Source organism: Schistocerca serialis, chromosome 10 (genome assembly GCF_023864345.2).
Source record: "Schistocerca serialis cubense isolate TAMUIC-IGC-003099 chromosome 10, iqSchSeri2.2, whole genome shotgun sequence".
Taxonomy (NCBI): Eukaryota; Metazoa; Arthropoda; class Insecta; order Orthoptera; family Acrididae; genus Schistocerca; species Schistocerca serialis.
The window spans coordinates 142,440,648-142,466,073 of NC_064647.1; the positions used below are offsets into that span (position 1 = coordinate 142,440,648).

The window sequence follows — 25,426 nt, forward strand, 5'->3', positions numbered from 1 at the left end:
AGGTACTGGCAGGAGTAAAGCTGTGAGGATGGGATGTGTGTTGTGCTTGGTACCTCAATTGGTAGAGCACTTCCCCAGGAAAGACAAAGGTTCCGAGTTTGAGTTTTGGTCCAGCTCACAGTTTTAATCTGCCAGGAAGTTTTAGTTCATTTTGCACAGTACTTAGCTCCTTACTAAATCCATACTGATTATTCAGAATAATGTTATGAGTTTTGTTATACATTTCTAATTCATTACAAACTGTTCACTCAAATATTTTAGAAAAAAGACTTAATGGTATTGATACCAGGAAGAAATTTCATATCTCATCTTGTCTGCCCCTTCTGTGCATGAGTAACATTCCTGTGAATTTCACCCTGTTGTATAGAAGCAGCCCTCCAGCCTTCAGCAAATGACAGATTTACTATAAGGCAGAGTTTAGATGCTATATTATATCATTATGGTTTTATTATTTTTGTTTGAATTTCATCGCACACCCACAGATTTAAGATTATTTAAAATGAATCTTATAGTGCTGCCACCTCATGACATGAGTAAATTGAAATTCTCCATACCTGTGTTGCATTATGTTGGGAGGAGAGAAGTCATCCACGTTATTTCAAGTTGTAAGGTACCTGTTGAATTCTTCACAGATCTGGGTGGAGCTTGTAACAGTTTCTCCATCACTTTCTAATGTAGAGTTAAAATGATTATTTTTTCTCAGCACCTACAGCAGTCTTGACAATTTGCTGTACAGCTTTGGAATTGTTTGTGGCATTTGAGATGAATGTACTGTTCACCATTTTTTTCCTATTTAACAACACTTTCAGATGTTCTTTTGTAACTGTTAACATACGTGAGAAACTCTGCATCATGGTCGTTCTTTGCGTCCATGTGCAGTTTCCTCTTTCTATTGCTAGAGATCTTTATGCCTTCAGTTATTCGTGAGTTTGTTTTAACGGATCTATGATGTGCTGTTATGAAGTGGTAATTTCCATTGAATATACTTATGAATACTGATACAAAAGCATTGTAGTTAGTACAGTGACAGAAAAGAATCATAGACCAAAAAATAATTGATGTAGAGTAATGAAATATTGGGAGTACATTTGTCGAGGTAACCTATTTAAGTGATTAACATTGCAAGATCACAAGTCAATGTAAGCACAACATAAGCCATTGCAAATGTGTAACCACAAGAATGTTGAATGCAGACATGTGTGCATTGTGTTGTACAGGTGCCACATGTCAGGAAATGTCAAACATAGAAAATGTAAATGTAGGTGTGCCTCAGGGATCTGTACTGGGCCCCTTCCTGTTTCTGATAATGATCAATGACCTCCCCTCGTTTATTAGATCCACCACTGTATTGCATACAGATGATACGACTTTTCTTCATAGCAGTAAAAATCTTAATAATCTTAAAACCTGTGCTGAAAATACACTCACTCATGCAGCATATTGGTTCAGAGCAAATGGTTTCCTGCTAAGTGAAAATAAAACTCAGCAGATAATCTTCACTCTAAGAGACAAGCCACTATCTGATGACTCTAGTTCTGTTAAATTCCTGGGAGTTTATTTAGACGAAAAGTAGTAAGCTATCTAGAGTAATTAATTTATTAAGACAACTCAGAAATTGTGTACCTGAATCATACATCAGATCATCTTATTTTGCATTTTTCCAAAGTATAATATCCTATGGCATTATCTTGTGGGGTAACTGTAGTCATATACATGACATCCTATTATTGCAGAAGAAAGCCATTAGGATAATTACAAATTCTTCACATAAGGCTCACTGCAAACCCTTATTTACTAAACAAAAAATTATGACAGTAATAAACCTCTATATATATATATATACATATATATATAATGTCTTAATCTTTATGAAGAAGAACCTACAAGATGTGAAACTTAGAGAAAATGTACATTGTTACAACACAAGAAGCATCAAACACATATACATGCCATACCACAGATTATCAAAATCAATAAATAGCTATGAAGTCACAGGGCACAAACTATTTAATAAGCTGCCACATGCTATACAGGATCTTCCTGAACATACATTCAAAGAAAGACTGCATGACCGAGCGAGGTGGCGCAGTGGTTAGCACACTGGATTCGCATTCGGGAGAACGACGGTTCAATCGCGTCTCCAGCCATCCTGATTTAGGTTTTCCGTGATTTCCCTAAATCGTTTCAGGCAAATGCCGGGATGGTTCCTTTGAAAGGGCACGGCCGATTTCCTTCCTAATCCTTCCCTAACCCGAGCTTGCGCTCCGTCTCTAATGACCTCGTTGTCGACAGGATGTTAAACACTAACCACCACCAAAGACTGCATGAATGGTTTATTGCCCACCCATTCTATGATATCACTGAATTCTTCAACTGTAAAATGCAGTAATCCAACAGATGACCCACTGTACATTTATTGTAATATAAGCTAAAATATTTCAGTAGTCGATACCTTATCACACTGTATTATAAATTGTATCTTCATTTTGATGTTGTCAATTGCTTTCATGGCCTAAAGACAATAAAATCTTTTTGTATTATTATTATTATGCAGTTTAATGCCTGTTGCACTTGGTCAGTGAATACAAGGATGGTTAATGTTAGTTGTGGATGATGCTGTAGTGGTCATCCGATGATGTGCTCGCTAGGGGACAGATCTGGTGATGAAGTAGGCCAAGGTAACATGTCGACATTCTGTACAGCATGTTGGGTTACAACAGCAATATGTGGGCAAGCATTATCCTCTTGGAAAACACCCTCTGGAATGCTGTTCATGAATGACAGCTCAACTGGCCAAATCACCCAACTGATGTGCAAATTTGCAGTCAGGGTATGTGGGGTAATGATAATAGTGCTCCTGCTTCCCTGCAAAAATCACGCCCTGGACCATAACTCCAGGCGTAGGTCCAGTGTGTCTAGCATGCAGACAGGTTGGTTGCTGGCCCTCAACTGTCCTCCTTCTAACCAATTCACAGCCATCACTGGCAGTGAGGTAGAACCAGCTTTCATCAGGAAACACAACAGACTTCCAACCTACCCTCCAATGAGCTCTCACTTGACACCACTGAAGTCGCAAATGGCAGTGGTTTGGGGTCAGTGGAATGCTTGCTACAGGGTGTCTGAGTCAAAGACGTTCTTGAAGTAACTGATTTGTAACAGCATGTTATGCCTCTGTGGTGCTAACTGCTGCAGATGCAGTACAATGCACCAAAACCATACACCAAACACAATGGTCTTCCTTCTCGGTAGTGCCACATGACCATCTGGAGCTCCGTCTTATTGCGACCAGACATTCTTGTGGCACAACTGGCAGCAGTCGTGTACAGTGGTTACATTCCTGGCAAGACTTTCTGCAGTATCACAGAAGGAACATCCAGCTTCTTCTTTGTCACCTTAAAGGCACTGTTGAATAACTTTAACTCAACCCACCCAGTCTCAACAGTAAATAATGCTAGTGACTGCTACAGCATGTATTTAAAGCAAATCTGGTGCTACCAGTGCCACACTTAAGTGTCTAGTGTGAAATTCGGATAGATATCTTTCAGATGTAGAAACATGGCTGTCAACTTTTGTTTATGTCACACAACTCCTTCTTGGTGTAGCGGATTTTTTTTTTCCATCACTGTACTTATTGAACACTGATCTCTGAGTGACCAAGAAGTTTCATAAATCCACATTTCATTAGCTGGTGTTCCTGACTCTTTTCACTTTATACGTTTTATCTCAAACTGGCATTTAAACAGAAATGGATGCATGGTCAGGTATCCCCAAGCCTAAAATCAACTTTTTGTAGTACCATAAATTATGCTGCTACAATATTATCTGCACAGCTTGTAGAAAACTCTGTTACTCTAGGGAATTTGCTAAAATTTAGTATTTGGCCATTTGTAGATAACAAGCCCTTCAGTGAAATGGCAAACCTTGATCAGCTCTTATATGTATGTTGAAGTCAGCACAAATAATGCCCTTCATTTGTTTTACTTGCACTGTCCAGTAATATAATTCCATATGAGAACAGGAAATGAAGATATGGAAAATAAACCAACACTGTTTTATTTTGGTCAGCACAATGACAGATGCTGCTGAGGAAACAACACACTGAACTGCACTTATTTTTTAGTTTGTCCATGTGTTGAATCCACTTTAATTTGTTATTCAGCAGGACCCCAAAGAACTTTAAAAAGTTTGTTTCAATCAGTGTACAACCAGTAAAGTTTACATTAGCTGATAACTGGTCATTATTTCTTGACTGAAATTGAATAATCTGTGCCTTTGTGAGATTATGAGTTAAACTGTTGCTGTGAAACTGTTGCAGTCTTGTTCAGTTATCATCTGAACTGTGTCTGGTAAGCTTTCATTTTGCCTTTGAGTATGTCTATGTCATTAGTAAACATTACCTTACATGTTTGGAACTGTCCTTTAAAGTTAGTAGTGGAAGGTCATTTATGTACATTAGAAACAAAAGCTCAAACATATGAGGTATCTTGAGCAGAATGACATTCTCAGTGCCAACCAGCACATGGCAATCTGAAAGCTTTGGATCAAGGAAACTAGGTAGGTGCAGTGTTTCTTGATTTCTGTAAAGCATTTGGCTCAGTACCACACCTATGCTTATTGTCAAAAGTACGATCATATGGGGTACCAAGTGAAATCTGTGACTGGATCGAGAACTTATTGCTAAGGAGGACACAGCATGTTATCTTGGATGGAGAGTCATCATCAGCTGTACAATTAACTTAGGCTGTGCTCCAGGGAAGTGTGTTGGGACCCTTGCTGTTCGTGTTGTACATTAATGATCTTGCAGACAATGTTAATAGTAAGTCAAGCTTTTGCAGGTAATGCAGTTATCTATAATTAAATACTATCTGAAAGAAGCTGCATAAATATTCAACTATCTCTTGGTAAGATTTAAACATGGTTCAGAGATTGGCAACTTACTCTAAATGGTCATAAATGTAAAATTTTGCACTTCACAACATGGAAAAACATTGTATCCTATGACTATAATATCAATGAGTCATAACTCATACAAATACCTGGGCATAACACTGTGTAGGAATCCGTAATGGAATGACGACATAGGTTCAGTCATGGGTAGAGCAGGTGGTAGATTTCAGTTTATTGGTGGAATACTGGGCAAGTGCAATCAATGCTCAAAAGAGATTGCTTGCAAATCACTCATGAGACTGGTTCTAGAATATTGCTCAAGAGTGATGCATTAACAGGGGATATTGGATGTATAAAGAGAAGGGCAGCATGAACAGTCACATGTTTGTTTAACCCACAGGGGAGTGTCACAGAGATACAGAAGGAACTGTTCTGGCAGACTCTTGAAAACAGACATAACCTATCCTGAGAAAGTCTGTTAATAAAGTTTCAAAACCTGGCTTTAAATGATTGCTCTAGGGACATACTATAACCCCTGACACATCACTCACTTAGGGATCGTGAGGATAAGATCAGAATAATTACTGTATGGACAGAGGCATTCAGACAATGATTCTTCCTGCACTCCATACATGAATGGAACAGGAAGAAACCATAATAATGGATACAATTGGATCTACCCTCTGCCATGCACCTCATGGTGTTTTGCAGAATATAGATGTAGATGTAGATGTGAAGTGGGCACACTACTGAGCCTTGAAGGAATGCCTATGTCACTATGAGATAAGTGTCATGCCTGTCTTCTGTCATGATGGCAAGATTCCAGAGATGCAAGAGATACCATTAATGCCACAACACTTTAGTTTAGTAAGTAGAATTTTGTGATCCATACAAAGTGCCATTACAAATTCTTGTAAGGATACCACTATTGACACTGATGTTAACAGCTTATTTCTGGCATCTGGAATTTTACTGGTATTCTAGAAGGTTGTCAACATTAGAGTATTCCTGCCAATAGTTGGGGATTCACTAGTAGGCCGTGTGCATCTTTAGTGAGGGAGTCGGTGGTGAGTGGTCAAATACGATGATCAGGCTATGATCCAGGTGCCTGGGTAAAAAGACAATTTTTAAAGAATGGAACAGTTAACAAATAATAATAACAATAATAATAAGTAAAAGAATCAGGTGCCAAGGAGATAATATGGAATTCATTGAAAGTATTTTTTCTAAAATAATTGTGAAGAATTACAATATACTGTCAGCTGAAGACCTTGGGATGATGTGTGTATGGCATCCATTTGTAATACATGGACAAATAATTTCCATGTATAAAATCTTGTAGTCAAAACAATTCTTATACACAGTAGTATGAAGCAATAAAGTTATTAATATTTTTCCAATGCAAACTTATTGAGATAAACTGATCTGCATCGCTCTGCAGCAAGTTTCTGTTGAAATGAATGAGACTAATTAGGGCTCATGTAATTGCTCTCATTAAAATAAACATTTGAATTACTTTTATTGAATAGTTATTAAATATAGTTATCTATTAATAACCCAAACGGGCTTGTAAATAGAAGATACAAACGTATCAATATGTGTAACGTCGCCATGACTGACAAGGTCACCTGATATCACAGACTGCTGTAAGGAGTACAGCTGTGTTTGACATTGTAATATATTGATATTGTATTCTTTACTAATTGCTTACTTCTGAAACTTTCGTATCAGAGCATGGCTTTTCTCTAGGGAGCACATCTTGTTGTATGATGGCAACAATATCCTAGCGTTAGAAGCCACGCACCATCTCAATGTGGCAGGAGAGTTGTTGGGCTTCAGTAAGGAGAGAACTATTTGAAGAAATCTGCTAAAAAGTATAATTAAGAGCAGATAGTGTTATGGCAGTTCATAGGAGAAAGGTGTTTGAGTAATTCAGTTATTTTGTGGAAAGACACATGAGATTAGTTGTGAGACATATGGCTGAAATAGTAACACGTTTGTGAATCAGTAATTCTTGTGGAGAAACATATTGACAGTAGAACATAAATAAAAAGACTTCTGTGATCAGGGATTACCTGTTTAAATAATGTGCAAATGCTACTTAGCAGTATTTACTTCAATATGCATGTGAAACAAGCTTAACTGTCAAAACAAGACTGGGCGAGTTTCAGCCTTGTTAGAGAAATGTATTATGTGCTAAAAGGACAATAAAAGAAAGTAATTCAGGGAAAGAGGAGTATATTTCCATCAATTTCTTTTCAGTTTATTTTTAGATTATTTTTGCAGCTATCAGACTATCAGAGTTGAGTATGGGGGCTTTACATAGAGAACATGGTCCATTATGAAATAAACCTGGCTATGTCTCTAATATAAATACATGTCTCTCATACTTTTCAAACAATGGAAACTCCAGTAGAAATATTAATAGTGTAGGAGAAGATAGCTTGCTACTTACCATAAAGATGACATGCTAAGTTGCACACAGGCACAATTAAAAGACACTTACACGTAAGCACACTTTAAACTCTGGTGGGTCGGGCCAGTTGGCAGTCATGTGTGTGTGAGGTGTGCTTGATTGTGTGAATGAATGGTGTGTTTTTCTCTTTATTCGACCAAGGCAATGGCCGAAAGCGTATGTGTAAGCATCTGCAACTTCGCGTGTCATCTTTACAGTAAGCAGAAATCTATCTTCCCTTAGACTTTTCAAATATCAATGATAGTCAGTTGAAAATGGAAAAAGTCGCTTTGAAATAATAACTGTACAAGTCAAATCACTTTGTTTTATTGTCCCTTTAGCACGTAAAACTCTTCCCTAACAATGCCAAAGCTCATCCATTCTCATGTTAACAGTTATGTTTGTTTTATATTCACAATGAAGTGACCATTGTCACATTGCATTTCCCAATTAATAAAATAGATAATCACTGATCACAGAACCCTTTACATTTATATTCTAGTATCCATATGATCCTCCATAACGATTACTGATTCACAAAGATGATACTATTTCAACCTTAACTCTCATTATTATTCCTGTGCAACTTTCCATGAAATGACTGAATTACGTAAACACTTTTCTTCTGTGATGAAACATAACACTTTCACCTCTTAATTATCTTTCTACCAAATTCTTCATACAATTTATCTGTGATGTGGCTGGGTGGGACTACTCTGTGTGAAAGCCCAACAATTCTCCTTGTGTTCACCAGATCAGCACATGACCACTAGCACTGTTGCCATAGTACAGCAAATCAGAGTAAAAGCATGATCCACTTTGAAAGTTCCAGAAACCAGTGATAAATAAGGAGTGCAATATTGATACATCACAACATCAAAGATAACAGTACTTCTTACACCCATCACATGAAATTTCATAGTGGGTGAATAGAAGGCAATCCTGTAGCTGGCTCACACTCAGAATTTCCTTCACTAGCTGCTATCATCCTACTTTGACTGCTGCTGTAGTTAACTTGCACCAAATTGGGCTTGTCTACGGACAGTGGCTGTCGTGATTTCTGATTTACTGCATGACCAGAGTCATGGGGCTGTTATTTGCACTTCTCAAGCTGATATAACATTTCTCTATTTGATGACCATGCGGCTTCCATCAGTTTAAGACTTCTTTTGAACTACACTTAATATTATAATTGGAATACGCATGCACCACTAAGTAGTTGTGCTCAGACTTACATCGATTTCAATGGGAACTTATTAAAAGTTCCCATTGGCTTTGTAATGTGAACAATTTCATATTTTATTATAGAATGCTAATTCATCTTCAATAAATGTTTGTTGGCTTTAACATGAGGGCTGCCACACAAATTACATGGTGCACAGTGCAGAGTTGTAGATATGCATTTTTATTGCAAAGCCACCTACGTTTCTGATGTAATGAACCACTTGACTCATCCATTTGCTAAACATTTATCAACATAATATACAGAGTTTAATGGTATAAGTGCAGATATTTTTACTGGTGACTGAGGACAGTGTAGTGTACAATATTACTTCAGTTTTTAATTCATGTGCAGGCTAATAATTGTAACTATTAGGAGCAGTATGTTTTTAGGTTGTTTATTACCTCCAGGTACATATGGCAAGGGCAAGCCATTAATGTCCACTCTTCCCCGGGCAGCAGGTAAGGTGTTTACATGTAGACACATGGTCACAAAAAGTTTAGTCTATACTGACAACCATAGTCCACTTACTGGTGTAGTTACAATTGCATGGAAAACATCAGGCCATAAAGTTTGTGACCTGTTTGTGGGAAGACTGTTTATTGTAGGGAAAAAACAACTCACATGCTGATATGTGTACATATTAAAGTACAACATATAAAAATATTTCTACTGATATGTGTTATACCCCATACATATTTGAAATTAAAAGAGGGACTCTCAACCTTAAGACGTGACTCTATAATGGGGAAATGCTAGGATGAAAACATTTAGACATAATGAACATCAATAGTTTCTGCAACAGCAACACTGAGAATGCATGTGCTATCACTACAGGAATGCGTGCCAGCAGCTGCTGACTGCCATCAGCTCCAAGATCGCTCCAGCCAGTGGCAGTAGCCTCGAGTCCCTGGTTCGGCAGTACCCCAGCCTGGGGCTCCGTATCCTGGATACCCTCAGGGGAGACTGGCAGAGCCTCCCACAGCAAGCAGCCCTCCTACCTGCCCTCATGCTCCTCCTGCAGGTCTCTGCTCACGGCACCTGTCCCTACAGCCTCGGAAAAATGCAGGTCGGTTCTCATTCACACTGTCACAGTGCAACCGACGTATAATTTTATTCAATCAAAAGTTACAGTCCATAAAAAGTATTTCTAGTTAACAAACTTCACATGTATCTTCTGTGTTTATGTCTGCACGGTATTTTGTCAAACATTAGCAACAAATAAGAAGAAATCGTTAGAATATCCGTGACATTTATTAATCCTGTCACTGCGCATTTACCCTCAGTGGCTCCCGCCCTGTGCGCATTATTTTCACCCGGTACGTATAGATACGACTGTAGCTATCTACCGTTATTATTGATATAAAAATGAGATGCAAAATCCAGTATTGTTGGTGAAATCGTTTCCTTTTTTTTAAATATTTGTTCAGATAGTCTTATTTTGTTCAAAAAAGGTACTTTGTTAGGAGAAAAAAATACGAAACATATTACATTAGTAATACTTCAAAGTGTGATATCTCTCGAAACAAAAATTCAAACATAAAGGCACATTACATTTTGCACAAATGTAATTTGTGTCACTTCATTTATCATGTTTTGCACATACAATACACCTTCTCTGGGTGGCCTTCTTCTTTGAAGTTTCTGGGATTAGCGAGATAAAGTGGCACTCGGTTAGGTGTAAGGGATTGTCACCATTAGCCGATCTCCTTCCACATCGTCCCTCTGTTTGTGGTTGGTGGTGAATCTCTAGGATCTCCTTGATAAGTTTCTGTTGAAAATCAGATACTGAAATATTTCATCCCATTTGAGTTGTATATAATGTGTGCGCATTGAGCAGAGACAGGTCCACCAAATGAAAAAATACTTTTTATACCATTTTACAGTTTTTCGTACACATTCTACTAAACTTAGTATCATGTCGCTCCTGTCGACGGCCCCCATATTTTCAGTGTAGCTTACGATGCAAGCTGGTTTTGTTTTTGGTTCATTCATGGTTCTGTCAATTTTGTCAGTCGCTATAATTTCACTTGTATGAAGCGTTGAAAGCATTGTCACTTCCCGCTTGTCCTGCCACTTCAGAGCAAGAAGTTTATCTGTTGACATAAGCTCAATCTCACCTTTTCTAAATTCTTTTTGATAAAGCAGGCATGCCTTTGTGGTTTGTTCTCACAGTTCTGTCATGCAAATAAGAAAATAACGTTGGGCTAGTGTACCAATTGTCAACATATAATGTGTGACCTTTACCAAGATAATGTTCAAGTAAAGTAAGAACAATGCTTCCAGGTATTCCAACATTTACACCAAAGTCAGTTTCTTTTTTTATGTCTGTTGTTGCATTCACATAAATAATAAAGTCAAGAATATAACCAGTTCCACAATCACATAACACAAAAAATTTTACATCAAATCTGTGGTGTTTGGAAGGAATGTACTGCTTGAAGAAGACACGACCTTTGAAGAGAACTATACTTTCATCAATGCACAAATTTTTAAAAGGATAGAAAGCACCTGGAAATACTTTTCCCAAGTGATCCACAATTCGACGTAATTTCCAGATTTTGTCATCTCCAGGGTCCTTACTGTTATCAGCAAAAAGTAACATTCTAAGTAACAGAAGATATCTATCTCTCGGCATGATTTGTGCAAACATTGGAGTAGACATTAACTGATCATTGGTCCAAAAACTGTTTATTTCATTTTTTATCACTTGAGCCATCAGAAAATTTACAGCAAGGAAACAATAAACTTCATCACTGTTTGTGTTTTTCAAACATCGCAGTCTTGATTTTTCACTGGCATCATTGCAAAGGTGTTCATAATATAAATTACATTTCTCAGCTATGTAGCTCACAATTTCGTGGCTAAAAACAAACTTGGAAGCAGTCGTATACAGTACATAAATCATCTAAATTGACAATTTTGCAACTGGAACCACTGTTATCAAAATTATACACTTTAGAGTCCAAATCAGAGTCTTTTCATCTAAAATCAACTGTTTTGACTCTCTTAGGAGATTTTTCAGGCATATGCTCAGGCTCTTCTTCAGAGTCAGAGAAAGAATCGACGATAACATCAAAATCTGGATCTGTATTTACTGGTTCAACGTTTGTTGGTTCACAAATATTTTTTATATTTGTGGTGACAGATTTATCTGCCAGCTCGTCATCGTCATTATCTGTCCACCCATAATCAGCTGGATTGGGCATGATGATGTCCTTGTCGTTACTTTGGTTTCGAATACTCAGCAGCTCATCGTCTGTAAATGGACGGTAACATCGCGTCATTTGATTTGGTAACGTGGAAATGGCCGCATACAAACTAGGTAAAATAGCGATACGAATGAACTCAGCAGAAAGAGAATTCAGCATTCAATAGTTGTTCAGGTATTTCCTAGTATTCCAACAATTAAATTGCATACTGGCGCAACAATTACCTCCGACTCGCTGGCCCGATTGTCGGCGTTATACGTAACTATACAACTGTAGCAGGGAACCGCTGTAAGTATTTTTTATAGCAAATAGTATATATACATCTGGAGCACTGAAAAAATTAGCGTATATTTACGTCTGGAGCAGTGAAAGGGTTAAAATGCATGTCAGTTTAACTTAACTTCTGCTCATAGTCCATTCAATTGTAGCATAATATTTGGTGCAGGTTTTAGTTTGATGGGATGATATTCGTGCTTACAAATTTCTTTTCATATTTTAGAATTCAACTTTCCACATTCCATTACCACAATCTATACAGTTCTTCTCTCAGGACGACAACAGCAACTTCAGACTTACTACTTTTACAAGTGCATGTCCGACATAACACTCTTTCCCACCAAGTAACTGACTTCAGAGATATTACATTATAAAGTTACTCCAGTGGTTATAATGTTTACATTTTGAGAGAAAAGAATTTCACTTACAACTCATTTTTAATTTGTAACTTCAGATTGTTTCAATAATCATTATTAATACTAATAATAATAGTCATTGTATCTTGTTACAAAAATACACAAAATATGTACAGCAATCTTGAAATAATATCATTTGAGTGAAAATAATTTTTATATGTGCATTTTATGTTGACACACATGTGAATGTCATTAAAAAATATTTACATTGTAAATACAGATGTGAAAAAGGTTGCTGTATCAGAAGTTTTATTGGAGCATGTTGTTTATGAGTGCAGGTGTATCATGTTCTTCAATAAAGACTGATAGTGTATCACTGGGCCATTTCATTATAGTGTCTAATTTTCCTGGTAATTACTTTATACAGAGAGGAGGGAGGATGCAGCATTATCTTGGATGACAGTCATCAGCGGATGTAGAGTCATTGCCATTTATAAAAGTTACGTCACATGTGACGCAGGGAAATGTATTGGGTCCCTTGCTGTTCATATTGTATATTCATCACTTTGCATGCAATAATAGTAGTAACCTCAAACTTCTTGCCGATGTTGCTGTTGTCAACAGAAAAGCACTGCCTCGAAAAAGCTGCACAAATATTCAGTTGGATCTTTATAAAATTTCAAAGTGGCACTTTAACTTTTGAACTATGTAAAACTGTGCACTTCAGAAATTGGAAAAAATGTAATATCCTATGATTACAATATCAATGAATCACAACTGGAATTGGTCAACTGATACAAATACATGGAGTAACAATTTGTGAGGATACTAAATGGAACAATCACATAGGCTAACTCCTAGGTAATGTGGGTGGGAGACTTCAGTTCATTGGTAGGGATACTGGAAAAATGCATTCTGCCTACAAAGGAAATTGCTTATGGCACACTTATGTGACCATCCTAGAGTATTGCTCAAGTGTGTGGACCCATACCAGGTAGGACTAACAGGGGGTATAACAGACAAGAGCAGCACAATGGACTCCAGTTTGTTTTGCCCATGAGAGAGTATCACACAGATGCTGATGAAGGTGAACTGGCAGATGCTTGAAGACAAATGCAAACAAACCTGAGAAAGCCATCTGACAGAGTTTCAAGAGCCAGCTTTAAATGTACTTTAGAAATATACAAGTATTACAATTAATAGAGATCATGAGAACAAGATTTGTCTAAGTACAGTGGTCACAGAGGTGTTTAATCAATCATTATTCACACACTCCATACATAAATGGAACAGGAAGAAGTCATAATAACTAGTACAATCATGATTTCCCTCTGCCACACACTTCACAGTGGTTTGTGGAGTGTGGATGCAGATATACATCTTCCAGTTCAGTTTCCTCAACATTTCCATGACACTCTCCCATTGGTGAACAAACCTGTGACCATTCATGCTGCCCTTCTTTGTACACATGCAATATCCCATACAAGTCCTATTTGGTACAAGTCCCACATACTACAGCAATTTCATACATAGATGTAGGTGAAGGCTAGATTAAAGTTGTACTTTATAGCCGTTGTGCACTAGAGGCTGTTGCCTCATCTATAGCTGTTTACTAAATGTGACTTACACTTGTGTTGCAGGTAGCAGAGGAGTTCTGCCACGCTCTGTTCAGAGTGGTGACCAGTAGTCGAGTGCACGCAGTGCGCCGTGTGGCAGCCAAGGCTTACACAAACCTTACACCAATAGAGGATGTTGTGTGTCATGTGGGCCAAATAGTGAAGCAGCTGGAGATACAGCATAAAGACCGGCAAACTGGTGGCGCGTACGACACAAATAACCAGTTGCACGGCCTGTTACTGGTCCTGCAAGGCCTACTGAGAACACCAAAATGGGCAGAGAATGATTGCACAGGTAGAATAAAAACTGAATTAGTGCACATTGTGGGGAAGCTGTCTGAAGGTAAGTTACTGAAACAGAATCATTATTTTCTGTATCTTTGGATGTGTACTGACACCTTTTAGCACCAGACATAGGTATTAATGACCATACACTACCGGGTTATTTGTAAATACCTGTGGGGTTTCAGAAGACAGCACATATCAGTGGACAGAGACTGTCTCCACGGTGCTCAATATGGACTCCATTTGTGATGCAGTAAATGTCAATACGTGCGTGTAACTCATTAATGTCACTGTTGCTCCTACCTGGGAGGCACAAAAACGGAAGTTTGCTTTGGTAATGTATTCATTGGGCTGCCTATCTGCAAGCACAAAATAATTTGATGAGACTTTATGAAGGTAATGCTTTGTCTACATGTTCTGACATTCCTGCCCCCTAATCGAGCACTCTGTGACTACAATACAACACTTTTCTGTATGCCAGTCATCTTCGTGCAGTCATCTTCTGAAACCACAGCGGTGCTTATCATTAATCCTGTAACTAATTTACTGAACTGCCAATTATCTTCCTTTGTAGCATTCTCTTTCTAAGGACCATTTTGCCATTATTAAGTATGTTTTAGTGATTTTTAAAATAATCACTCACACTGTTTTGGGACTTGATTTTCATGTTTATATGTTTTTTATCATTATCAAACACAATGATGATTAGCTGACCATTAATCTTCATAAATTGAATACAGCAGATCCGTAAACTCACATACAAGTGGCAGTTGCATTTATACACTGCTGTAGCTCACCACTGAACTTTACAAGATGGGTGTGGGGTGCTGACTCACTGTAAATATAATGCTGACTGACATAGTGTTGGTGCTTGTTGAATGCTAACCATGGATTGACTGTGATTTTAGTAGTTTACATCCATTACCCTTAAGGGTACTGCAGGCTGGCCCATTAGAGGGTCAGGAATTTTGTAGCGAACCGGGCCTAATGTATATATATCTTGGGAGGGGGGTTCCAGTTCCTGTGTTTGATTTACAAGTAAATGAAACCTCTTGAAAATCTTTGTCAGAACTGAGAGACAGGAACTATGTCACAGAGAAAAATATGAAAGCCTAATATGTTTATCATGAGTAAGAAATAGAGACTGCAAGGTCTGGGAAACTGACAACAGCTAGGAGAATGGTGTGCTGATCCCGTGCCCCTCCATACAACATCTAAATTATGTTATTAGTAGAGGATAACATGACAGCCTGTCAGTAATTAATCCCATTAGAATCAGTACACAGAACTTTAGCTTTCAATGCATGTAAAGATGTATATTTTTATGTGTACACATGTCATGCTCAACACATGCAGTGTATCCATGCCACAGACTGTGGCTTTGTGTGCAATACATGTTTAAAGACTCACATAGCACATTTATCACAAAATGTTAAATTACAAAGTTAAACAATGGAAAATAAAGGTTGCAATAATGACAGTATTATGGAAAGGATAGATTGCTACTCACCATGTAGAGGAGATGCTGAGTTGCAGACATGCACAACAAAAAGACTGACTATGCAATTGAGCTTTTGGTCACGAGGCCATCTTCAAAAGTGAAAAACACATACAGATTAACACAAACACAACTCTCTCACACATGACCAATGTCTCTGGTCACTGAGGTCACAGCAGCCAGAGACAGTGGATCTGTGTATGTTTTCTGATTAACGAGATGGCTTTGTACCCGAAAGCTCGAAGATAGAGCAGTCTTTTTGTTGTACCTGTTTGCAAATCATTGTCTCCTTTATATGGTGAGTAGCAATCTATCCTTTCCATAATATTGTCAGAATCCAAAGCTACTACTTTTTATCTGAATAAATTTTTATCCTGCAGTGGAGTGTGTAATGATTTGAAACTTCCTGGCAGATTAAAACTGCGTGCCAGACCATGACTCGAATCTGGGATCTTTGTCTTTCTCGGGCAAGTGATCTACCAACTGAGCTATCCAAACATGACTCTTAACCTGCCCTCACAGCTTTGCTTCTGCCAGTTTATGCTTGGATAGCTCTGTTGGTACTGCACTTGCCCACAAGAGGCAAAGGCATCAGGTTCAAGTCCAAAACTGGGACACAGTTTTAAACTCCCAGGAAGTTTCAGATCAGCACACACTCCACTGCTAGTGAAAATCCATTCTGGAAAAAATCCCACAGGCTGTGCCTAAGCCATGTCTCTGGAGGATCCTTTCTTCCAGGAGTGCTAGTCCCACCAGGTACGCAGGAGAATTTCTGTGGATATTAGAAGGTAGGAGATGAGGTACTAGCAGAAGTAAAGCTGTGAGGCTGGGTTGTGAATCATGCTTGGATAGCTCAGTTTGTAGAGCATTAGTCTGTGAAAGACAAGGACCAAGTTTGAGTCACAGTCCAGCAAACAGTCATTACATTATGGTTAGGAACTTGGAAAACAGAAAAACTGTAGAATATAGATACACATTGGATACAGACAGTTTTTCAATTAATAGTTAGCAGTATGCCCTTAAATTGGTACAAATGAACATTCTGTTTCTTCAGGTGGCAGTTTCAGTGTGCACTGCCTTTTTAAAACCCACCAATATTTTTTTTAGAGACAGATATCCTGAAACTTCCTGGCAGATTAAAACTGTGTGCCCGACTGAGACTCGAACTCAGGACCTTTGTCTTTCGCGGGCAAGTGCTCTACCATCTAAGCTACCAAATCATGACTCACGCCCGGTCCTCACAGCTTTACTTATGCCAGTATCTCGTCTCCTACCTTCCAAACTTTACAGAAGCTCTCCTGCGAAACTTGCAGAACTAGCACTCCTGAAAGAAAGGATACTGCGGAGACATGGGTTAGCCACAGCCTGGGGGATGTTTCCAGAATGAGATTTTCACTCTGCAGCGGAGTGCACGCTGATATGAAACTTCCTGGCAGATTAAAACTGTGTGCCAGACCGAGACTCGAACTCGGGACCTTTGTCTTTCGGGGACAAGTGCTCTACCATCTGAGCTACCGAAGCACGATTCACACCCGGTCCTCACAGCTTTACTTCTGCCAGTATCTCATCTCCTCTAGGAGAGTCTCGGTCAGGCACACAGTTTTAATCTGCCAGGAAGCTTGAAAAATGGAATGAAATTCAGCACCACATTTGAAATGTTGATTGCAGCTTTTAGTGAACTTAATGAATACGACAAGAGTTTACATGTGATCTAAACATTTCAAAGAGGGTTGAGAAGATGTTGAAGATGATGAACATCCCGGACACCCCAGCACAATGATTACTGTGGAAGAAGTAAAGAAAATTGTCCTGCAAGATCACCAAATCACTATGAGAGAGATTGATGGTGATGCTGGCATCTCTTTTGGTCATGCCTAGCAATCTTTTTGGATTTTTTGGGCATGAAATGTGTAGCTGCAAAGTTTGTTTTGAAATTGTTCAATTTTGACGAAAAATGACATTGCTTAGACACTACTCAGAAGTTGCTGAATGAACTTGACAACAATACAGATCTTCTAAAGAAGGTTATAAAAGGTGACATAACATGAGTATAAGAGTATGACATCAAAACTGAGGCCCAATCGCACCAATGGAAATTGCCTGAAGAGCAAAGGCCGAAAAAAATTCAATAAGTTCAATCACGTGTGAAGGTTCTTCTCACTGTTTTTTTTCAATTCCAACAGGATAGTGCATCATAAGTTCCTGCCTTAAGGTTGTATGGTCAATAAGGAATGCTACCTGGAAGTAATGTGCTTTTGTGTGAAACAATCTGAAGAAAGTGTCCAGAACTGTGGCAAAACTTCTCATGGAAATTGCATCTCAATAATGCTTCAGCTCACACCTCAATGTTTGTTCATGATTTTTTTGTCAAAAAACAAAACCACCATGTTGTTTCAGTCATCATATTAACCGGACATGGCCCCCAGCAACTTCTTCCTACTCCTGACGAGAAAAGAATCATGAAAGAGTTTCATTTTGCCACCACTGATGAGATAAAAATGGAATTGCCGAAGGAGTTTAATGCCATAATGGAAAGTGAGTTTCAGAAGTACTTGCAAGATTGGAAAAAGTGCTTTCACAACTGTATTATATCTGAGGGGGATTACTTTGAAGGGGACAAAGCTGACATTGATGAATAAATAAAGATTCTGTAAGAAAAACAAGAATTCCCATCGCTTTTTGGTCATACCTCACATATTCTGTGGCAGTTCATCTAAAGTAAATAAAGTGTTCATTCAGCAGAGATGAGATGTAAGGATGCTGTGGAAAGTAGATAACTGTACATCTAGCAGAAACCTAGAAGGATATTGGAATACTTACCCTTATTTTCCAATACATTTACTCCTTAATGATTTGTGTAGTTGATTTAAAAAGAAGGAAAAGAGAGAAAGAGAGAGAAAATCATCTGAACTGTCGTGTACACTGTCACAATATGAGACACAAAAATAATTTTCATGTAAGCCTTGCCTCCTTGTCTAGGGTTCAAAATGGAATTATGAAATCTGGTGGAAAGATAGACAATAAGCTCCCATCTAATGTAAAACCAGAAATTCAGAACCCCTATCATTTCAAAGACAATCAAAAGCATACCTCATCAACCACTGTTTCTACAAATCGAATATCTAGAGTCAGAGACTGAATAGTTGTGTTAGCTACATGGTAAGCAACACTGCTCACCATAAAGCTGCATGAAAAGTAGTAATGTGCTGCAAACAGGACCCAGTATTTACAGACATATAAAAATATTTTCATCGAAAAATTCGTTGTAATCAAGTAAATATTAAGCTTGTAGTAGCAGGTAAACAACGGCTATAAATAGAGGGGCAACAACTTTTTTCCAATTGACAGCTTTTTTAATAATTTACTTGATGAAAGTTAAGCAGCATAAACATGAATAGTATGAAGCAATACAGTGATAGTTCATTGTTAACTAGTGAACTCAGCAATGCTTCACTATTACCAAATATGTATTGGAATTCAATAAATGCCCCAATCTCCTTATCCCCCTTATCTGTGTCCATCTCCTCATCACCCCTATCTATCCATCTCCTCCCCCCACTTTGTCCATTTTCTAATCCTCCCCCCTCTCTCTAACCATCTCCTCCTCCTCCCTCTCTCATCATCTCCTCTTCCTCCCTCTCTCACCATCTTCTCCTCCCCCTTTCTCTGTCTGTCTCTTCCTTCCTTTTCTCTTTGTCCATTTTCTCTTTCCCTTTCTCTTTCCATCTACTCCCCCCCTCTCTCTGATCTTGTGCCATGTGTATTGTTATTGCAAAATCATAAGCTGATAAGCCAGAAATACAACTTGCATGTTTTCTGTGATAATTTACTGTGAGGAAGGAAACACAACAGCACAGTGTTTTGTATACAATTTTTCCTTAAAAATATATATGATGAGAAAAAATATGTCTGTGAGAACCAATTCTTCTAACAGTTTAAATGCTCTTCTGCTGTAGTTAAAACTGATTGTGAAAAAGAAAATGAATCCATACATTTTTACAGCAGAGAAATCACAGAATTTTCTTTCTTGCAGTCAGTTTTAACAGAAAACCTATACATTGTTGTTTAAAGAATATGTAGGCTGTGTCCATATGAATGTTTATTACAGTGTCTTGTAAAAATTAGAAGTAAATTGATCAAGAACTTCCAAGATTTTTGCTAACACTTCCCTGTTATATGTTATATATACACTCCTGGAAATGGAAAAAAGAACACATTGACACCGGTGTGTCAGACCCACCATACTTGCTCCGGACACTGCGAGAGGGCTGTACAAGCAATGATCACACGCACAGCACAGCGGACACACCAGGAACCGCGGTGTTGGCCGTCGAATGGCGCTAGCTGCGCAGCATTTGTTCACCGCCGCCGTCGGTGTCAGCCAGTTTGCCGTGGCATACGGAGCTCCATCGCAGTCTTTAACACTGGTAGCATGCCGCGACAGTGTGGATGTGAACCGTATGTGCAGTTGACGGACTTTGAGCGAGGGCATATAGTGGGCATGCGGGAGGTCGGGTGGACGTACCGCCGAATTGCTCAACACGTGGGGCGTGAGGTCTCCACAGTACATCGATGTTGTCGCCAGTGGTCGGCGGAAGGTGCACGTGCCCGTCGACCTGGGACCGGACCGCAGCGACGCACGGATGCACGCCAAGACCGTAGGATCCTACGCAGTGCCGTAAGGGACCGCACCGCCACTTCCCAGCAAATTAGGGACACTGTTGCTCCTGGGGTATCGGCGAAGACCATTCGCAATCGTTTCCATGAAGCTGGACTACGGTCCCGCACACCGTTAGGCCGTCTTCCGCTCACGCCCCAACATCGTGCAGCCCGCCTCCAGTGGTGTCGCGACAGGCGTGAATGGAGGGACGAATGGAGACGTGTCGTCTTCAGCGATGAGAGTCGCTTCTGCCTTGGTGCCAATGATGGTTGTATGCGTGTTTGGCGCCGTGCAGGTGAGCGCCACAATCAGGACTGCATACGACCGAGGCACACAGGGCCAACACCCGGCATCATGGTGTGGGGAGCGATCTCCTACACTGGCCGTACACCACTGGTGATCGTCGAGGGGACACTGAATAGTGCACGGTACATCCAAACTGTCATCGAACCCATCGTTCTACCATTCCTAGACCGGCAAGGGAACTTGCTGTTCCAACAGGACAATGCACGTCCACATGTATCCCGTGCCACCCAACGTGCTCTAGAAGGTGTAAGTCAACTACCCTGGCCAGCAAGATCTCCAGATCTGTCCCCCATTGAGCATGTTTGGGACTGGATGAAGCGTCGTCTCACGCGGTCTGCACGTCCAGCACGAACGCTGGTCCAACTGAGGCACCAGGTGGAAATGGCATGGCAAGCCGTTCCACAGGACTACATCCAGCATCTCTACAATCGTCTCCATGGGAGAATAGCAGCCTGCATTGCTGCAAAAGGTGGATATACACTGTACTAGTGCTGACATTGTGCATGCTCTGTTGCCTGTGTCTATGTGCCTGTGGTTCTGTCAGTGTGATCATGTGATGTATCTGACCCCAGGAATGTGTCAATAAAGTTTCCCCTTCCTGGGACAATGAATTCACGGTGTTCTTATTTCAATTTCCAGGAGTGTATTTAAAAATATGTAGCTTATGTTCATCTGAATGCTTATTAAAGTAACATGTAAAAAGTTAAAGTAAATTGGCAAAGTACTTTTGTAAATTGGTCAAGAACTTCTTGAGATTTCTGGTGACAACATTTCCCCTATATAGCATATGTTTATTTGGCTGTTCATTAGAGTATTTAGTAAAAATTTGGAATAAATTGTTCAAGTACTTTTAGAGAGTTTCTATAAGATGGAACTTCAGTAGGTATATAAAAACAAGTGCATATTCAAATGCAATGTTGTATCAAAATTTCAAAACAATTGGTGAAGAAATTTCAGAGATTTAAGATTTTGAACAAACAAACATTTACATTTTTATTTATATAGATACAGAATACAGGTTAAGTTTCTGTGAGATCTTTCTCTTGTGTTACTGTATACCTTGACTCATTCCATATCCTAAGAGCTTTTTCCCCTTGATGAGATTTGCAGAACACAATGGATGAATGAATGAATGAATCAGTGTCAATCAACTGCTCCTCCAGTGCCCTTGCTGTCGATGACAGAATTACGGTGTGATCTGTGAACCTCAAAGTTTTTATTTCTTCTCCCTCAACTTTAATTACAACTTACTTGATGTACTTAAATATAGAAAATTGTTGTTGTTGTTGTGGTCTTCAGTCCTGAGACTGGTTTGATGCAGCTCTCCATGCTACTCTATCCTGTGCAAGCTTTTTCATCTCCCAGTACCTACTGCAACCTACATCCTTCTGAATCTGCTTAGTGTATTCATCTCTTGGTCTCCCTCTACGATTTTTACCCTCCACGCTGCCCTCCAATACTAAATTGGTGATCCCTTGATGCCTCAGAACATGTCCTACCAACCGATCCCTTCTTCTGGTCAAGTTGTGCCACAAACTTCTCTTCTCCCCAATCCTATTCAATACTTCCTCATTAGTTATGTGATCTACCCATCTAATCTTCAGCATTCTTCTGTAGCACCACATTTCGAAAGCTTCTATTCTCTTCTTGTCCAAACTATTTATCGTCCATGTTTCACTTCCATACATGGCTACACTCCATACGAATACTTTCAGAAATGACTTCCTGACACTTAAATCTATACTGGATGTTAACAAATTTCTCTTCTTCAGAAACGCTTTCCTTGCCATTGCCAGCCTACATTTTATATCCTCTCTACTTCGACCATCATCAGTTATTTTGCTCCCCAAATAGCAAAACTCCTTTACTACTTTAAGTGCCTCATTTCCTAATCTAATTCCCTCAGCATCACCCTACTTAATTAGACTACATTCCATTATCCTTGTTTTGCTTTTGTTGATGTTCATCTTATATCCTCCTTTCAAGACACTGTCCATTCCATTCAACTGCTCTTCCAAGTCCTTTGCTGTCTCTGACAGAATTACAATGTCATCGGCGAACCTCAAAGTTTTTATTTCTTCTCCATGAATTTTAATACCTACTCCGAATTTTTCTTTTGTTTCCTTTACTGCTTGCTCAATATACAGATTGAACAACATCGGGGAGAGGCTACAACCCTGTCTTACTCCCTTCCCAACCACTGCTTCCCTTTCATGTCCCTCGACTCTTATAACTGCCATCTGGTTTCTGTACAAATTGTAAATAGCCTTTCGCTCCCTGTATTTTACCCCTGCCACCTTTAGAATTTGAAAGAGAGTATTCCAGTCAACATTGTCAAAAGCTTTCTCTAAGTCTAATAGAAAATTATGTTTTCAAATAGTGATCTATATATTATTAGTATGTCTTTTATATGCTTCATAATTTCATATCAAATTTAATTACTAATGTCCACATTTTAAAATGATGTGCATGGTAGTTGCATACAAAAACAGAAATGAGCATCTACTTTCCAAGGAAGGTGCGGAAAGCAATGTACAGTAATATGTAAATCTGAGTAACCTTACAGTTCATAGTATGTTGGTATCAGACAGTTCAGAATCTTTTGTTGTGTCATTTACCTGTAAATCTGTACTTGGGCATAATCCTTCAAAACCATTTTACTAACATCAGCTATACTTAGCTACTTGCAGTTATATGATTTTAATTATACCAAACATTTTTGGTACAATATACATAATCTAGTAAGTTTGTGTATGAGTGTGAGGCTATAAAACACTGCCTGACAAAAAAAGTAAAGCACCCAGATTGGATGTCAGTGTAACTTCATACATGTATGTTCCATTGAATGGTATGTAAATGATCACAAATGTTTTATGGAGACGGTATTGTACAGCTTTACTGATACAATGCTGTATCAGATAATTTTATTAGAGACAATTGATTCTGGTTAGGATCTGTCCATCATTAGGTCCATAGTACCAAATAAGAACAAAAATACATATAATAAAGTGTGAAACATTAAGGTTTGTAGTTGTTACATGAAAGGACATTAAATGCACCATGTCTCATATTAATGTTAGAAAGTATTTGCAAAAAAAATTCAGCTGAGCATTTCCATAATTAGAATAACAATAATGGAACAATTATACATGATAATTGTTTTTCCAATTATGCATAGGCATAGCTGAGACGTTTTTATACTACTTTTTAACATTAATAGGAGATGTGATGCATTTAGCACTTAGTGTCTTTTCATGTAACAGCTATGTACTTTGATTAAACAATGGAAAATCCAGGATGGAATGTAACAATACCAGAGAAGGAAAGTTGATACTCACCATATAGCAGAGATGCTGAGTCACGATAGGCACAACAAAAAGATTCACACAATTATAGCTTTCAGCCATTAAGGCCTTTGTCAGCAGTAGACACACATCCGGAGCAGGAAGGGGGAGGGATAGTATGGAGGTAGTGGCGGACAGTGAAGTGTTGCAGTTCAGGTGGAGGGCAAGTGAGAAGGTGTGGAGGGGGTAAGTAGTGGAAAGGAGAGAAATAGAAATTAAAAGACTGGGTGTGGTGGTGAAATGACGGCTGTGTAATGCTGGAATGGGAACAGGAAAGGGGCTGGATGGGTGAGGACAGTGACTAACTAAGGTTGAGGCTAGGAGGGTTACAGGAACGTAGGATGTATTTTCAGGGAAAGTTCCCACCCGCGCAATTCGGAAAAGCTGGTGTTTGTGGGAAGGATCCACATGGCACAGGCTGTGAAGCAGTCATTGAGATGAGGGATACCATGTTTGGCAGTATGTTCAGCAACAGGGTGGTCCACTTGTTTTTTGGCCACAGTTTGTCGGTGGTCGTTCATGTGGACAGACAGCTTGTTGGTTGTCATGCCTACATAGAATGCAGCACAGTGGTTGCAGCTTATCTTGTAAATCACATGACTGGTTTCACAGGTAGCCCTGCCTTTGATGAAGTAGGTGATGTTAGTGACCGGACTCGAGTAGGTGGTGGTAGGAGGATGTATGGGACAGGTCTTGCATCTAGGTCTATTACAGGGGTGTGAGCCATGAGGTAAGGGACTAGGAGCAGTGGTTGCGTACGGATGGACGAGTATATTGTGTAAGTTCAGTGGACAGTGGAATACCACAGTAGGAGGGGTGGGAGGATAGTGGGCAGGACATTTCTCATTTCAGGGCACAACGAGAGGTAATTGAAACCCTGGCGGAGATGTAATTCAGTTGCTCCAGTCCTGGATGGTACTGAGTTATGATGGGAATGCTCCTCTGTGGCCAGACTGTGGGACTTTGGGAGGTGGTGGGAGACTGGAAAGATAAGGCACTGGAGATTTGTTTTTGTACAAGGATGTGATGATAATTATGGCCAGTGAAGGCTTCAGTGATACCCTCAGTATATTTTGAGAGGGACTGCTTGTCACTGCAGATGTGATGACCACGGGTGGCTAGGCTGTATGGAAGAGACTTCTTGGTATGGACTGGATGGCAATTGAAGTGGAGGTATTGCTGGTGCTTAGTAGGTTTGATATGGACGGAGGTACTGTTGTAACCATCTTTGAGGTGGAGCTCAACATCTAGGAAGGTGGCTTTTTGGTTTGAGTAGGACCAGGTGAAGCAAATGGGGGAGAAGTTGTTG

At 39.3% G+C, this 25,426-nt stretch overlaps 1 protein-coding gene across 3 annotated transcripts in view; it reads left to right on the plus strand.

The window, feature by feature from the left end:
• Positions 1 to 25,426, plus strand: part of LOC126425288 (uncharacterized) — a 390,004-nt gene that overhangs the window by 280,990 nt on the left and 83,588 nt on the right. For all 3 annotated transcript variants that reach the window (XM_050088259.1, XM_050088260.1, XM_050088261.1), the window contains 2 exons: positions 9,402 to 9,633; positions 14,049 to 14,367. In XM_050088259.1, the coding sequence (XP_049944216.1) occupies positions 9,402 to 9,633; positions 14,049 to 14,367 (551 nt within the window). The remainder of the gene's footprint in view (positions 1 to 9,401; positions 9,634 to 14,048; positions 14,368 to 25,426) is intronic.